Source organism: Canis lupus, chromosome 6 (assembly GCF_011100685.1).
Source record: "Canis lupus familiaris isolate Mischka breed German Shepherd chromosome 6, alternate assembly UU_Cfam_GSD_1.0, whole genome shotgun sequence".
In the NCBI taxonomy this organism is placed as follows: domain Eukaryota; kingdom Metazoa; phylum Chordata; class Mammalia; order Carnivora; family Canidae; genus Canis; species Canis lupus.
In genome coordinates, this window is record NC_049227.1 from 9,936,032 (window position 1) to 9,950,872 (window position 14,841).

At 39.7% G+C, this 14,841-nt stretch overlaps 1 protein-coding gene across 2 annotated transcripts in view; it reads right to left on the reverse strand.

Moving 5' to 3' along the window:
* The window catches only part of CYP3A4 (cytochrome P450, family 3, subfamily A, polypeptide 4), a 32,427-nt gene extending 21,312 nt beyond the window's left edge, over positions 1-11,115 (reverse strand). The window contains exons 1-4 of one of the 2 annotated variants that reach the window (XM_038539354.1): positions 10,791-11,115; positions 7,077-7,170; positions 5,112-5,164; positions 2,878-2,977 (exon numbers count right to left, since the gene is read on the reverse strand). In XM_038539354.1, the coding sequence (XP_038395282.1) occupies positions 2,878-2,977; positions 5,112-5,164; positions 7,077-7,170; positions 10,791-10,861 (318 nt within the window). In that variant the 5' untranslated portion in view covers positions 10,862-11,115. Of the gene's footprint in view, positions 1-2,535; positions 2,660-2,877; positions 2,978-5,111; positions 5,165-7,076; positions 7,171-10,790 lie in introns of those variants that run through there. The other variant, XM_038539355.1, reaches the window with a different exon arrangement.
* Between the last annotated feature and the right edge of the window lie 3,726 nt (positions 11,116-14,841).

The following is a 14,841-nucleotide window of genomic DNA, read 5'->3' on the forward strand; positions in this document are numbered from 1 at the left end:
AAGATAAAGTGAAAAAAATCAAAGCATTTTTCCCACAGTTGTGGGAAAAAACAACATGAAATTTCAATGGAAGATGGGAAGGAAGAAAAATTGATCAATTAAACAGCTGGACTAACAAAATGACAATAATAAATCATTATCAATAATTACTTTAAAATGTAAAGGGAAAGATGAATAGATACAGAAAATGAAATATTACTCAATCTTAAAAAGGAAGGAAATCTTGTCATTTCCAAGCATGGATGAGCCTGGACAACATGGACAACAGGGTAGGAGCACTAAACCAGACACAGGACAGGATTTGCACGATCTCACTTACAAGTGGAATCTAGAAAAATGAAGTCAAGCTCAGTAGTAGAGGGTAGAATGGTAGTTATCAGAGGTTGGGGAAAATGGCAGATAGAAATCACATCATACAAACTTTTGGTAATGAGATGGATAAGTTCTGGAGCCTGAATATACTGCATGGTGATTATAATTATTAATACTGTACTGTATATTCGAAATTTACTTTAAAAGTAGATCTTACGCATTCTTACCACACACACGCACATAGAGTAACTCTGGGTGGTGATAGATATGTTAATTCATTGGTCATAATCACTTCACAGTGTATATATAAATCAAAACATCACACTTAAATATATACAGTTTTCATTGTAAATATATATATATATATAAAAAATAGTTAAGTGGTGAAAAGCTGAATGTTTACCCCTAACATCAGGAACAAGGCAAAATGTTCACTCTCACCAGTCTTACCATCATACTAGAAATTTTAGCTAGTGCAGTAAGACAAAACAAAGAAATAAAGACATACAGATTGGAAAGATAAAAATAGGAGTGTCCCTATTTCAGGTGACATAATTGTCAATGTAGAAAATCTTGAGGAATATAAAAAAGAACACCTCTGCATCTTAAATAAGCTAAGCTAGGTTTTAGGAAACAAGATCAACAGAAAAATCAACCCTGTTTCTATATAATAACAAGAATATATTAAAACACACTAAAAACACAGTAAGAATTATAATCACAAAAAAGGTGAAATACTTTAAATGTATATTTAACAAAACATAAAACATATGGTTTTCCTATGCTGAGAACCAAGTGTTGGTGAAAAGAATCAAAGAAAACCTAAATAAGCTCACATTGCATCCATGCATTGAAAGATATGATTTAGTAAATATATAGATTTTCCACAAATTGATCAATACCTTTAAGTCATGTTTTACAAAATCCTGGCAAATATTATATAAACATAGATAAGCTAATTCTAAATTTGTATCGAAAGGCAAAGAAGCTAGAATACCTAAAACAATTCCAACAAAAATAAAATGAGAGAAATCACTGTTCATGATGTTGAGACTCACTATATGGCTACAGTAATCAAGACAGCCAGGACCCGGGGGAGGGATAGATACAGAGATCAATGAACAGAAAATGAGAAATAGACACATACACATAGGTCCAGGTAAATTTTGACACTGGTACAACAGCAATTCAATGGAGGAAGTACAGCCTTTTCACAAATGGTGCTGAACCAATTAGACATCCGTAGAACAAAAAGATCTTTGAACTAAACTCCACACCGAAGGAGCCTCGGTGTCCAACAAAAGATGAATGGATAAAGAAGATGTGGTTTATGTACACAATGGAATATTACTCAGCTATTAGAAATGACAAATACCCACCATTTGCTTCAACGTGGATGGAACTGGAGGGTATTATGCTGAGTGAAGTAAGTCAGTCGGAGAAGGACAAACATTATATGTTCTCATTCATTTGGGGAATATAAATAATAGTGAAAGGGAATATAAGGGAAGGGATAAGAAATGTGTGGGAAATATCAGAAAGGGAGACAGAACGTAAAGACTGCTAACTCTGGGAAACGAACTAGGGGTGGTAGAAGGGGAGGAGGGCGGGGGGTGGGAGTGAATGGGTGACGGGCACTGGGGGTTATTCTGTATGTTAGTAAATTGAACACCAATAAAAAATTTAAAAAAATAAAAATAAAAATAAATAAAAATAAAAATAAATAAATAAACTCCACACCTCACAAGTAACACTAAAAACTAATACAAAATAAACCACAGACTTACATGTAAAATATAAAACTATATATTTATATGTAAAATATAAAATAAATATTTGGAGAACTTCCTTCAGACTCAGGGCTAAGTGAAGATTTTTCAAACTTGGTGCCAAAGTCACAATCCATAAAAGGAAAAGAAGATAAACTGGCCTTACCAAAATAAAAAATGTTTGCTCTGCTGAAGACCCTGAGACAACAAAATGACTAGTTACACACCATACCTATAAAAAAAGTAGTAAGAAGGAGACTTCTAGTAGTGGAACAGCCCTGTAACATCCTTGGGGTGGTGAATACACAAATCTACATGTAATATAAATGTTCAGAGAGCAACACACACACACACACATACAAGTGAGTACATATAAAACTATTGACAACTGAGTAAGCTCTGTGGCTAGAACCAATGTCAATTTTGGCTTGGACCTTGTTATGCAGGATCTTACCTTAGAGGAAACAGCTTGAAGGTTACATGACATGGGACCTCCTGTGACAACTTCCTGTGAATCTATTCTTATTTCAAAATAAAATAAAAGTTTTATAAATAACTATGTAAATTTAAAATAGGGGATCTCTGGGTGGCTCAGCGGTTTAGTGCCTGCCTTCGGCCCAGGATGTGATCCTGGAGTCCCAGGATCGAGTCCCGCGTCGGGCTCCCGGGATGGAGCCTGCTTCTCCCTCTGCCTTTGTCTCTGCTTCTCTCTCTGTATCTCTCACAAATAAATAAATAAAATCTTTAATAAAATAAAATAATAAAATAAAATAAAATAAAATAAACCCATGCCTACCCGCCGGTTTGTGAAGACAGAATAACATTCTTTCACTAGCACTGTTTTGATCATGTCCGGATCTGTAATAGCAAGCACAGGCCGTCGCCCATCATAAAACCTGTGTTGGGAAAACAGACGTGATTATACTTAACATGTTAGTTTTTGCAGCTGCAGCCATGCCTAGCAGTCTAGACTTTTATCCTCATGGTACCTAATCCAATCTCTGAGATTAGGGTTCAGAAATAACATTAGAACGTTTATTGAGTATACATGTGTACGTGGATAAGTTCCTGGACCATTCTCCACAGTTTTTTCTATGTTTAAAATATTTCAAATATTTTAGAATTATGTCAAGCATTTAAAATAATTTATCAAATATTAAAGAGGAAGTTAAGTTGGTAAATAACTGAAAGCAAGCAAATTATCTAGGAACAGAAAAAAAAAGAAGGAGAATCCACCTACCCAGTCACTAAAAATTATAATGTTAAAGATATATCAAACACATGAAAGGCATGTGATAGAATATTAGATGAAAATTGTGCACACACTAATCACACATATGGAAGATGTGTCTACAAATGAAAAGACTTGGAATGCTCAAAAAGCGATGGCAATATTATGAATTATATCCTTGCTTTATTTTCTAAAATATGCTTCCTAGTTACATTTGAAAGGAAATATAAATTTTAAAACTTAAGAGAGGTCCTTGACAGCATTGTTAGAAAAATGTAAAACAAAAAACAAAGAGAATAAAGAAATACAAGGGAATATGCACAATTCATTTTAGATACATTTCCTTTTCATTACTTATATTTATTCTTATATGTGGGTCCCAAGTGTGAGTTCTTTGGGCTTCATGTAGGTGACATCATATAGCAACAGAGCAAGTCCAATTTTGCACATTGTCATATAAAGCTGACTCTTTATATGTGATCCATTCAATTCTAGCGTGACCTCCTGAGTGTCAGTATGACCTGTTAATAAGAATCTGTCACCAGCATGAGGTTTACTCTGGCATTTTGTTTTCCATTATAAATCATCTGCATTTTCTATTAAGAACAAAATGAAAGATTTCCCACAATTCCCCTATTCTTTCTTTAATGTCACAGAGGAGTCTCAAATGGTTTTGTGATCACATCTAAAAACGGATGAGGAGGGACGCCTGGGTGGCTCAACAGTTGAGCGTCTGCCTTTGGCTAAGGGCATGATCCTGGGGTCCAGGATCAAGTCCCACATCGGGCTCCCTGTGAGGGAGCCTAGTCTTTGCCTCTTTATATGTCTCTCATGAGTAAATAAATAAAATATTAAAAAAATAAATAAAAACAGATAAGGACACTATATGCCTATGTCTTTGCCTCTCTATATGTCTCTCATGAGTAAATAAATAAAATATTAAAAAAATAAATAAAAACAGATAAGGACACTATACTAAATGCTACCCATCTCCAAAAGTAATTCTAAAACTCAGAGATTTCAGTGGGATTCAGGTACATTTAGTGTTGAAGCAGTGATAGAAGTTACTGAAGTGGTGCTTAGGTCAACTTTCCTAGCAGCCTGATCATAATTCTTGGATGATTCCCCTTGTCCCATCATGTTCAAAAACACCTGGGTGGACAAGAGACAATGATTTTGTGTTACCCTTTATTTTCAGGATCTCACACAACCCTAATATTACTTCCACTACCAGTTAAATTCAGATTCTTGGGCCCCACCCCACATCCTTCAGATTTGGTGTTGCTGGGGGATGAGGCTCAAGAATCTGCATTTTTAACAAGCTCTTCCAGGTGGTTCTTCTCTATAGCTATGCATGAGAACCATTTGCTAAGGACAGAACTGGGCCCAGAATGTAAGGCTGGCTCCATTCTGAGCTGATAAGTACTGAATATAGGAAGGGGCAGTGAGCTGAACCAGGGTGATCCAGAGATCTGTCTTCTTTCTATTCCATCATGTTGCTTATGGGTCACACCAACACAGCAGAACCCTGCAGTTTATGAGGACTTGACCAGAGAAGATAAAGAAATGTAGGGAGAGACCACACTGGCTGTTAGCAGCCCCACACCACACTATACCACTCCAGGCTCGATTTATACTTAGACCTGTACATCTGGTGACACTTAGGATTCCAGGCAGGAGAGACTCCAGAAGCTTTACTACATTAGGCTTCATCCCAAGGGGCTCTCAACTGAGACTGTCCATACCACAGGGGCCTCATCACAACAAGCCTATCCAATAGAAAGTTCCAGAATACTCACCCCCACATTCTTCCATACTTTCTAAAACAGTTCTCATCAAAAACAGAAAAACCCTGCAAGAAGAAACAAAACATATTACTCATCTAAACATAATGAGCCCTATGTATAACAGGGACCAAAATGACTTAGATCTCATGAAATGTGGCTTACTACCCCTTACCTTATAGGAAAAAAAGAAAGGGAGAGAAAACAGAAGAGATACTAGAACAGAGAATTTCAAGTCCCTCTTGAGTTCTCTCCTAGTATTGTAGATACTGGACATCTTACCCTGTCTCTGAGGACTGTGTAACCCATGTCTATCTGATATATTTGGCTTGTGCATGTCTTTTCTTGAAATCTCAAAACCTTCTGAAATATTACCTCAGGGCCATGTGGGAAAACTGTAGCTAAGGAAAGTAAGCATGGCCTGCATACTCTGAACACCCAGTTACCACCCTGTTCATTGATCTCATAAGCCCTACGAGATTTCAGTGGATTTAGGATATTAAGACACCAGTGACCTCTTTTAATCTAGCAGTTTCACATAAGTCTAACACCTTTGTTGAGTGAATAAATGAGAGATGAATGAGTGAATGACAAGGTGGACTACCCTTCTAGTCATCCACCTCAAAAAAAAAAAAAAAAGAGGGGATAGTGCCACCACTCTGCACAAAGAACAGAGCCAATTAAAACACTTAATCTAAAAAACAAAACAAAATTTAATCTGAGTTTTCACTTCTGTCATTTAAAAAAAAAACAACTTCATGTCACTAAGTTTCAACTGTGATTTTGATGTTTTAACCATGCAAAACAAGGTTCCAGAAATGTAGGACTAGGGAAGCATGTACTAAGGAGTTGATACAGGAAAAATGGAAAAGAAATTATTGCTTTTTCAGAGGGAAAAGTCCAAGACTGTCTTAGATGATAATTGGCCACTGAGGGTCTCAGCAGGAGATAAGTGGTATCTGAGAAAAAAGTCCCAGATCTGGGAAAGGAACTTCACAGCAAAGAACAGCCTTCAGGTGAGACTGCCTGCTGGCCTTCTAGATGTAAGCTCTTAACCTTCTATCCAGGGGCTGGGCCTTGGACAAGAAATCAGAGCTGGATTAGCCATAACGTCTCCACCAACATCAATCTGTGGATCCACTAGCACACTCCATTCAGTATATTAATTTCTTAATAAATTTGTCAAAGCATTTTTTTCTAGTGACTTTGTATAAGCGGTTCTACCTTTGTATGAAAAACAACATACATACACACAATTCATTCAAAGGTTAAACTCTGAAGTCAAGGCAAGCACCATTACCCCTCACCAGAACTCCTTCCCGGTTTAACTCATCCAGAAGGTGTCTACAATGAAGATAGAGAAGTAAAGCAGAGACCTCTGGTTCAACCTCTCAAATCCCAAGAGATGTCACCATTAGCAAAAGGAGAGTTAGGGCTTGGAAATAACTGCAGAGGTTTGGCAATTCTTGAGAGAATTCAACTATGTGCAAATTCCCCAAAGGTGAATCTTGGTCTTCCCAATAAACTAAAGTTCCAGAGCTATCCCAGAAAATGAAAAGGCTACCCAGAGCTTGTACAATGAATAGAAAAGTGTGACTCTAGCATACACAGCTTAATGGACTACTAGCATGGACTCCCTTGATGCTCTTCTACTACAAATACAATGATGCCTTCCTGTGAATCTGCACCTGCCAGAAACAAAAGCCTCTTCAAAGCTCACAAGCTACAACATCAAGTCCTGTGCTGAATCAACCAAAGAGCTGGGCTGTACACCGAGGGAAAACCTGAGGCTCCTAAAAGCAGACAGCTAAAAGCATGGCCTGGGGTAGATCTGGCCATGTGTCGGATAGAACTTTTGACATCATTTCTGGGAAGTCTGAAATCTAAACAGTTCCTCCTGAGAAGGAGCATTTTTATCATGAAACTAAGCTAGGATTTACAACTGTTAGAAGCAAAAGAAGGAGCTTAGACAATACTTACCTTACGGTAGCCCAGAGCAGTTCCCACAAAAGGCAGAGGTGTTGGTCCAGGAATTCCTAGCTTCTTAAAAACCCCATGTGTGTAGGTCCCATACCTATAAAATGAAAGATAAAGCCAGGTCACAGGTGGAATAAGCACTGGGACTGCTCAGTCACTGCCGCAGAAGTGGACAGGTAAGAAGGGAGGTAACACGTAGGCAAGAAATAATAACTGCAATTCCAACAGCAATAATTACATTCACTCATCATCTGCTTTCTGACCTCCACTGTGAGACACACAAACAGTATGATGACGATTAGAGCTAAGAACAGCTGGAAACTTCACAGATGCAATGCTAAAGTGAAGATTTGATAGATGTTTCCACACTTGAGGACTTCTGAAAAGTTCATGCTGATTTCTTGAGGGAAATTCACTCATACTTATTTAGTAAATAACTCTTCCATGATTTTGGAGATTCTCATTCTGGGTGAGAAGAGGAAAAATTTTCTCTCCTCTGATGAAGAGATTTTACTTAATTGCATCCACTCAGTAGCTGAGGGTTACTGACATTCTATGGTGAAAATGTTCATACAGCTTACTCAGAGACTTTTGCATTTTCCCTTCCTTGTAGAACCTGTTGCTGTGTGGGATCTGGTCCTTCTTAAATTTATCTTCATAGGGAGGCCTTGAGCAACCACAGTATTCTCATTGCTATACAATGAAAACTATGTCTAGGGCTCCAGTGGCCTCATACAGAGTGAGAAGCTTTCAACTCCACCCAACTCTGTTGTCAGACACTCTGCTTCTCTTAAGCGGTAGAGAAGGGGGATTGACCCATAGGTGCTCTATATGATTCCATATAAAAGAATCAGTAAGGAAACAATTTCCTGACCATTCTTCCCCTTATTGTTTCTGGTCCTTCAACCTGTGATACACACAGCACACTGCCTGGTACACTAATTCTCTTCTCAAGATGGTTGCTCACAAAGCAGTTAGTTTATTTGCTCTGTGCATCAACTATTTCGGAAACCCATTACAGATGGTGCTCCCTATGGTAGGTTTGCCTACAATCATCTTTCATGTGTCATGTGTGGAATCCCACAACTGGGAGTTCTGGATTCTTGCAAACCTTCCACTTAGGTGCTGCTAAAAAATGACAGCATAGAGGAAGAAAAGAGGCTGAGGGAAGGGGCTGCCAGAAACCATTTTACCCATGAACCTGATAGACCTATAAGGCTAACCCCATAGAGGCAAATAAGGAAAGTAAGATGGGAAAGGATGCTGGGCAGAAATGGCTACATGCCCTACAGGTGCTTTCAGCTACCGATATTGGGCCTTCCAAAGTCCAGATACCTCTAATTGATAGCAGAATACATGTTATGCAACATAAAATGAGTAATGATAAAACGTTCCATAGACTGGAATGAAGACCTTGTCTCCTCATCTCTGGAGGCTAGCCTTTAAGAAAGATAGTATAGGTTCAAAATAATCTGTACAAATCTAGTAAATCTTACATAATTAAATAAAACCCCAAATTGCATAAATGGATGTGTATTGAGGGACCAGAAGAGGCCCCTAGCAAGACCTAGATGGGTGTTTGGATCCTTCCTCCAGAACAGTTGGACACAGGAGCACCAATTACCAGTATCCAGGGTAGCTTCAGTCCCACCTCCATCCCCTCTTTGCCATCACCACCACAACAAATCAAGTCCTATTTCTGAACATTCACTATGCTCCATGAACTCCCAGGTGAGGCCAAACAAGTGAGTGAAAGTATCAGCAACACTGGTCCCAAGGAAAGATCTTGTCTAGTGTCTAGACCCACATGGCTCCATATGTCATGGAGGATAGGCCAGGAAAATTTTTCTGATTCTTTCCAGCTTCCCTCTTCTTGGTAGATTAATATTGCTTTTGGTACAAATGAAGGGGTTAAAATAAAGCCATTCATTTTTATTGCCTTTACGTTGCATTGCATGCAGAGGGCACTGTCTACAGCTACTGAATCTTGGCTACACCAGTGTCTTCTAAGTCTACAGTGTTGTTTACCTGGTGATGACAGTATCCAGTGACAGCCCCACTGCCAGACAGACCACACACACTGTGACTTATGACTTACATGGTAACCCTGACAACTGGCTGCAAGCAGATGAGATGCTAACCCTGCGATCCATTGATGACCACCTGTGGAACCAGGATCAAAAAGAATCTCTGGGAGATCTGCTCTGAGGAAAGAATATTCTCCCGCTCCATCCCCAGTCCTACCTGGATGCCTCTCACATCAGTACTGGCTCAGTCTCACTACTCCCCTGTGCTGAGAGGTTAAAATAACCTCCCAGTCAATGGATTTAAAAATATATATGACCTATATCGCAGAACTATGTGTGTGTACACTAATTTCATATCCTCAACATCACTCTAGAAGATGTAGGTTATTTACACATCTTTGTAGTAAAGGCTGAACCAATAGCCCTCTTGTATCCTTCAGAAAGAACATGCTGGAAAGTCTTATCTCAGAAAAAATCTATTATTAAGTAGAATGAAATTAAACCACATGAATTAATCTTAAACGTCATCACACAAAAAAATGTGTTGCCATAAACACCTGGGAATCCTAACCTTTCTCTCAGAAAATGAAAATGAGGTTTCCATGTTCTATGTTCATGTCCTCATGATTTCCTACTGTTAAAGAAAGTGAAATTGAAACATAAGTGAAACATGACAAAAAAAAAAAAGTGAAACATGACATGGATGGTCCATTCCTACCCACACTGTGAAACTCAAGTCTTTCCCAACCTGCTCCATGATGCTAGTAATCCCACCACTGAAAGGAATTCCTATGCTAGATGTTCAGATTCCTCCTCCAGTACTGTAATATAAAGGCAAAAACATATTTAAAATCCAAATTGGCTTTCAGGGCTCTGTCTTTGTGACAGCTGGCAGATTTCATATTGGGGGTAAAGAAATCTCTATACTGATGTTAACCCTCCCAGAGACTGGAAGGAAAAGGTGAAATGAATAACATTTTAAGAAATCTGCCAAGTCTCCTCAGCTGTAAAGATGGTCATTTAGAGGTAAAGATTCTGCATATTACAGAGTGGGGAGATGGACAGGAGAGGGTCACAGAAAAGAGGGAAGAGCCTATTCTGAAGTGAAATGTGAGGCATCTCCTAGACCCTGGAAGTCTGGTTGCACGAGGTGCTTTAGGTACATGATGCCTGGTGGTGGAGGGAGGGGAGCAGGAACCACCTGAGTGACACAAGCCCAATCCTTCTACATGTGTACTGCAGCAGACACAGACCAGAAGGTAAAGAGAATGAGACAAAGACCCAAGGCACTCCCTCTACTTCCAGAATGAATCCCCATAGCTTGGGAAGGGGGTGAGGATGCCAGACCACCAGGGCCTGTTGACTTTTCTGCTTTTCCTGAATTCAGATTGATTAGTCTAGATCCCAACTGGTGGTCAATAGGAAGATCATCTCTAAGAGGAAGTAATGTCACTCTACCTCCTACCTACAGAAATTATAGTTGTGGTATGGGGGGTACTCCTTTAGTAGATCTGGTGAGATCAGTAATAACCTCTTATGTGTTCCTAGCATGTTTGAAGTACTCAACACCTGAGCTATTTACCCTTTGTTAACTCTTTTGATCCTCAAAATGGACAAGGGAAACAAGGTAGATGCTGATTAGTAACCCAAGTCAAGGTTCCAGAGGCAATGAGCCTGAACAGTTACTCACAGATAGAGGAGCACCAGGCTGGTAGCCAGGAGAAGCCAGGTTTCCATGGAAAAGCTTGGGATTAGGTCCATGGCCACTTTTCTTCTGCGTATTCTCTTTACTTTTGTTCAGCAGTGTGTGCTAGTCTTCACTGGCCTATATGTGCAGAGCTTCCCTTCCCACAGCAATGATTCAGTGAGGCTAGAATGTATATACTGAAAAGGGGGAGGAGCTGGAGCTACAACCAGTAGAAAGGCCACTCTTGCTCCACCTCCAGGTACTCCACCCATGAGTGTTGGCAAAGCAAGGTAGACACTTTCAATTTGATCTTCTTTGAGTTCACGCTCTGTGGGAAATTAATAAACAACTCAGTGTTATTAGTAATCTTAAAGGTTATAGACACAGGGAAAGCCACTCACCTTAAATCTCTAGCCTGTCCTTGTCACCATGGCTCCCTACACCCCTAAATACTCGAAATCCTTCAAACAAGCTAGGTTTACACATCTTTACCCATGTAATATCCTCTGCCTATAAATCCCCCTGTGTCCCCTACAAGGATCCTACTCATCCTCCAAGCCCATTTCAAACATAATTACTATTAGAGTCTTTCCTCAACAACCTCCTTGACATATATAACCACTGCCTTCTCTGGGAAATTTCTGTACTATTATTGGCCTCTCTACACTCTAGTCCCATTGTTGGTCTTGACACCTATCTGCCTTACACATAGCTTCTTAGAGGTGCAGTCTGTGTACTCATCAACATTACATACCTAATCCCCCAGGAAAGCACTATATTCTCAGGGGAGCATCCAGAAAAGGTTGGTGGAGTTGAGTTGGCAGAGGTGAAATTTTGGGGCTTCCTGTGTGTCCTTTTTGGGTGGACTGTAGGTGACCAGGCCACATACCCTCCAGGAGAAATCTAAGAACATAGTAGTATCCAGAAATTACACCTGCTCATTATCATCACTCTGACCCATGTACTGTGTCTGCATGGCCTGAGAAACTGTGGATTATGTGGCATACTTCTGGAATCTCTGGAACAACACAGCCCTACAAATAGATAATTAAGAAAGAAGTGGCTGCAAGCTTGAATAGTAACAATGGGCAGACATAGGAAGCTGGAAGATGATCCCCAGGAAAAGTAGGAGAGAAAGTCCCAGGAATTCTGAAATATTTCTGCCCCTTTTGGTGCCTTCACTGGGCACCATTCAATAGGGTCATGATATTCCCTGTTTATAGATGTGGCAACTGAGACTCAGTGACTGCAATGAGCTTTCCAACAACCCATTGATCACAAGAACAAATTGTAAATAAGCAAACATGAAGAGAGACTGGAAAGTCTCCTGGGCTCTGAAACATCAGTATTCAATGCTTGCCCTTCCCTGGTAAGGGTCACTACATAAATAGTGAGATCCAGGCTGCAACAGCAAAGTGGTTAAATTTGTGTTCCTACCTCCACGGTGACCTGAACAGCAGCTATCTTGTGGGTCTTCCAGGACAAAGGACTCCGCCTCACATCAGCAGGAAAGACAGATGCTAGTCAAGATGGTAGTAAGGGTATTGTTGGGTGGGATCTGCCTCCCTATGTTCCCCAGCAGAGTACACAGAATACATGCAAACAAGGGAAGATTCCTGTCATCTGATAATCTGGACAACTTAATTCCTTCACATAAGCACAAAGCCTTTCTTATTTTACTTGGAAACCAAACCTCTGTGGAAACTAATATGCTCCAAAACCCATGCTCCACTATGATGATTTGTAACTAAGCCAATAAGGGCATCCACCTGCCCTATTTACCTCAGGCCCTGCTCTAGCTGGTTAGAACCTGTCCCAGTAATGATAGGCTAGTCATTGCTAGGGACTAAAATTCAGCCAGCACCAGATCAATGCAGATGGCCTTGTCTGTAGGGGGAAATAGTAGAAGCACGAGCTTTGTGCTCCATCTTTCCTCAGGAGGTGACACCTGATATGATGAAACTCGGATCCTCAGAGTTGTGCAGAATGTATGAAGGAAGACACTGTGTTTTGGAACAACACCCCTCATCCCTCGTGGCTGTCATGTACTCCTTCCTGTACTAACATCATGTACTTTCCAAACTCTGCTCTAAATACGTGGAATAAAAATATAATTAAGACCCAGGCATATGTTCTCATTCATTTGGGGAATATAAATAATAGTGAAAGGGAATATAAGGGAAGGGAGAAGAAATGTGTGGGAAATATCAGAAAGGGAGACAGAACGTAAAGACTGCTAACTCTGGGAAACGAACTAGGGGTGGTAGAAGGGGAGGAGGGCGGGGGTGGGAGTGAATGGGTGACGGGCACTGGGGGTTATTCTGTATGTTAGTAAATTGAACACCAATAAAAAATAAATTTAAAAAAAAAGCAAAAAAATAAAATAAAATAAATAAAATAAAATAAAATAAAATAAAATGACCCAGGCATCATTCAGTTGTAGCTAGAGAAAGCGAACAAATTATAGTACAGCCAAGGAAAAGTAACTATGTGTTCTCTTCAACGGGGAATAGCTTATATGCTTTCTGTTTCTATAGACATTGGTCAAATTGAATCTCAAATAACATTCAAGAGAGCTTGAGTTTACAACCTATTCAGGTGTAATCTGAAACTGGTTCCTATATGCAGAAGCCAGGAAGAAATCCAAGTAATAGAATACCACCTCAGTTTGACAGTTTTAATATGCAAAAGGAATTTACTCACAAGTCTTGTCTTGGGTAGCTATAAGACAGTAGATCTCTACACCTGACTGCCACATCTTAAAAGTTTATACATAGACCTCAACTGGGTTCAGTCACATGTACCTTCCGGATAGTCTAAGCACCACATTACTAAATTGAGGCTGTGTCTTTGGGGCAATTTCTGGGATGGGAAAGACAGCAAAATACACATTCCAAGGACAGAGGAGAGGGTGAGTAGCCTCCAGTTGTCTGGACCAGTTCACAGGTCAGCTATCAGTTGTTCTAATTGTTGACCTCCTAGTGTGAATTGACTGATCTTGAGCAGGTAAACCTAATGCAGCAGTGATAATACACTCTGATCAAGTTGGATTTGAACCTGGAACTCAGGGGTGGTTAACAAGAAAAATAGAAATATCAATTATCACGTTAATAAATTAAGTTTTAAAAAAAGTCCTATCATCAAAATACTTTTAGAAAAAACATTTGATAATATTTTATTCCCATTTATGGGGATCCCTGGGTGGCACAGCGGTTTGGCGCCTGCCTTTGGCCCAGGGCGCTATCCTGGAGACCCGGGATCGAGTCCCACGTTGGACTCCCGGTGCATGGAGCCTGCTTCTCCCTCTGCCTGTGTCTCTGCCTCTCTCTCTCTCTCTCTCTCTCTCTCTGTGTGTGTGTGACTATCGTAGATAAATAAAAATTTTAAAAAAAACCTACAGGAAATATTATTCTTCATAGTATAAAAGCACTTTCCTCTTTTTTTTTAAAGCACTTTCCACTTATACCACTTTAATGTTTCACCTTATGCACATACAGCCTTTTGAAAAGTAGTGACTTTTCTTAAATAAGAAAATAAAAAAAATACCATCAATTAACTTTTTGCTGAAAATAGGAAAAACATAATTACTTGTTTTTGTCAGGAACCCAGCTTGGGGATTCCAGGGTAAAAAGTTCAAAAATCACAGAAAAAATTAAATATTTTTCTACTTTGTAAGACTTCCTAAACTGTTCAGCAAGGAGCAGAGGGGAAACAAGGCCAGAGGGTTCATTTGGCCAAGGTTTTCTAGGTTCACAAGCTGGAGTTCTTGACCTTTAGTTAGAAAACAGACTTCTTTGATAATCAGATAAAAGTAATGACATCTCTCCCTAGAAAATAATGAAACACTCCTCAAACATTTTTCCCTGCAGTTCCAAGGGATTCCCAAAGAGACATGAAACAATGATAGCTGCCAAGCCCATTGATTTTTTTCTAGACAGCCTGTCTCACCAAATAGCCTACTCCTGAGCCCCAGCAGGAGATTCCAGTTGGCAACATAGGTATTTCCAGGACTATGGGAACCCTTCCCTCAGTCTGAATCACTCTTCACTGTGCC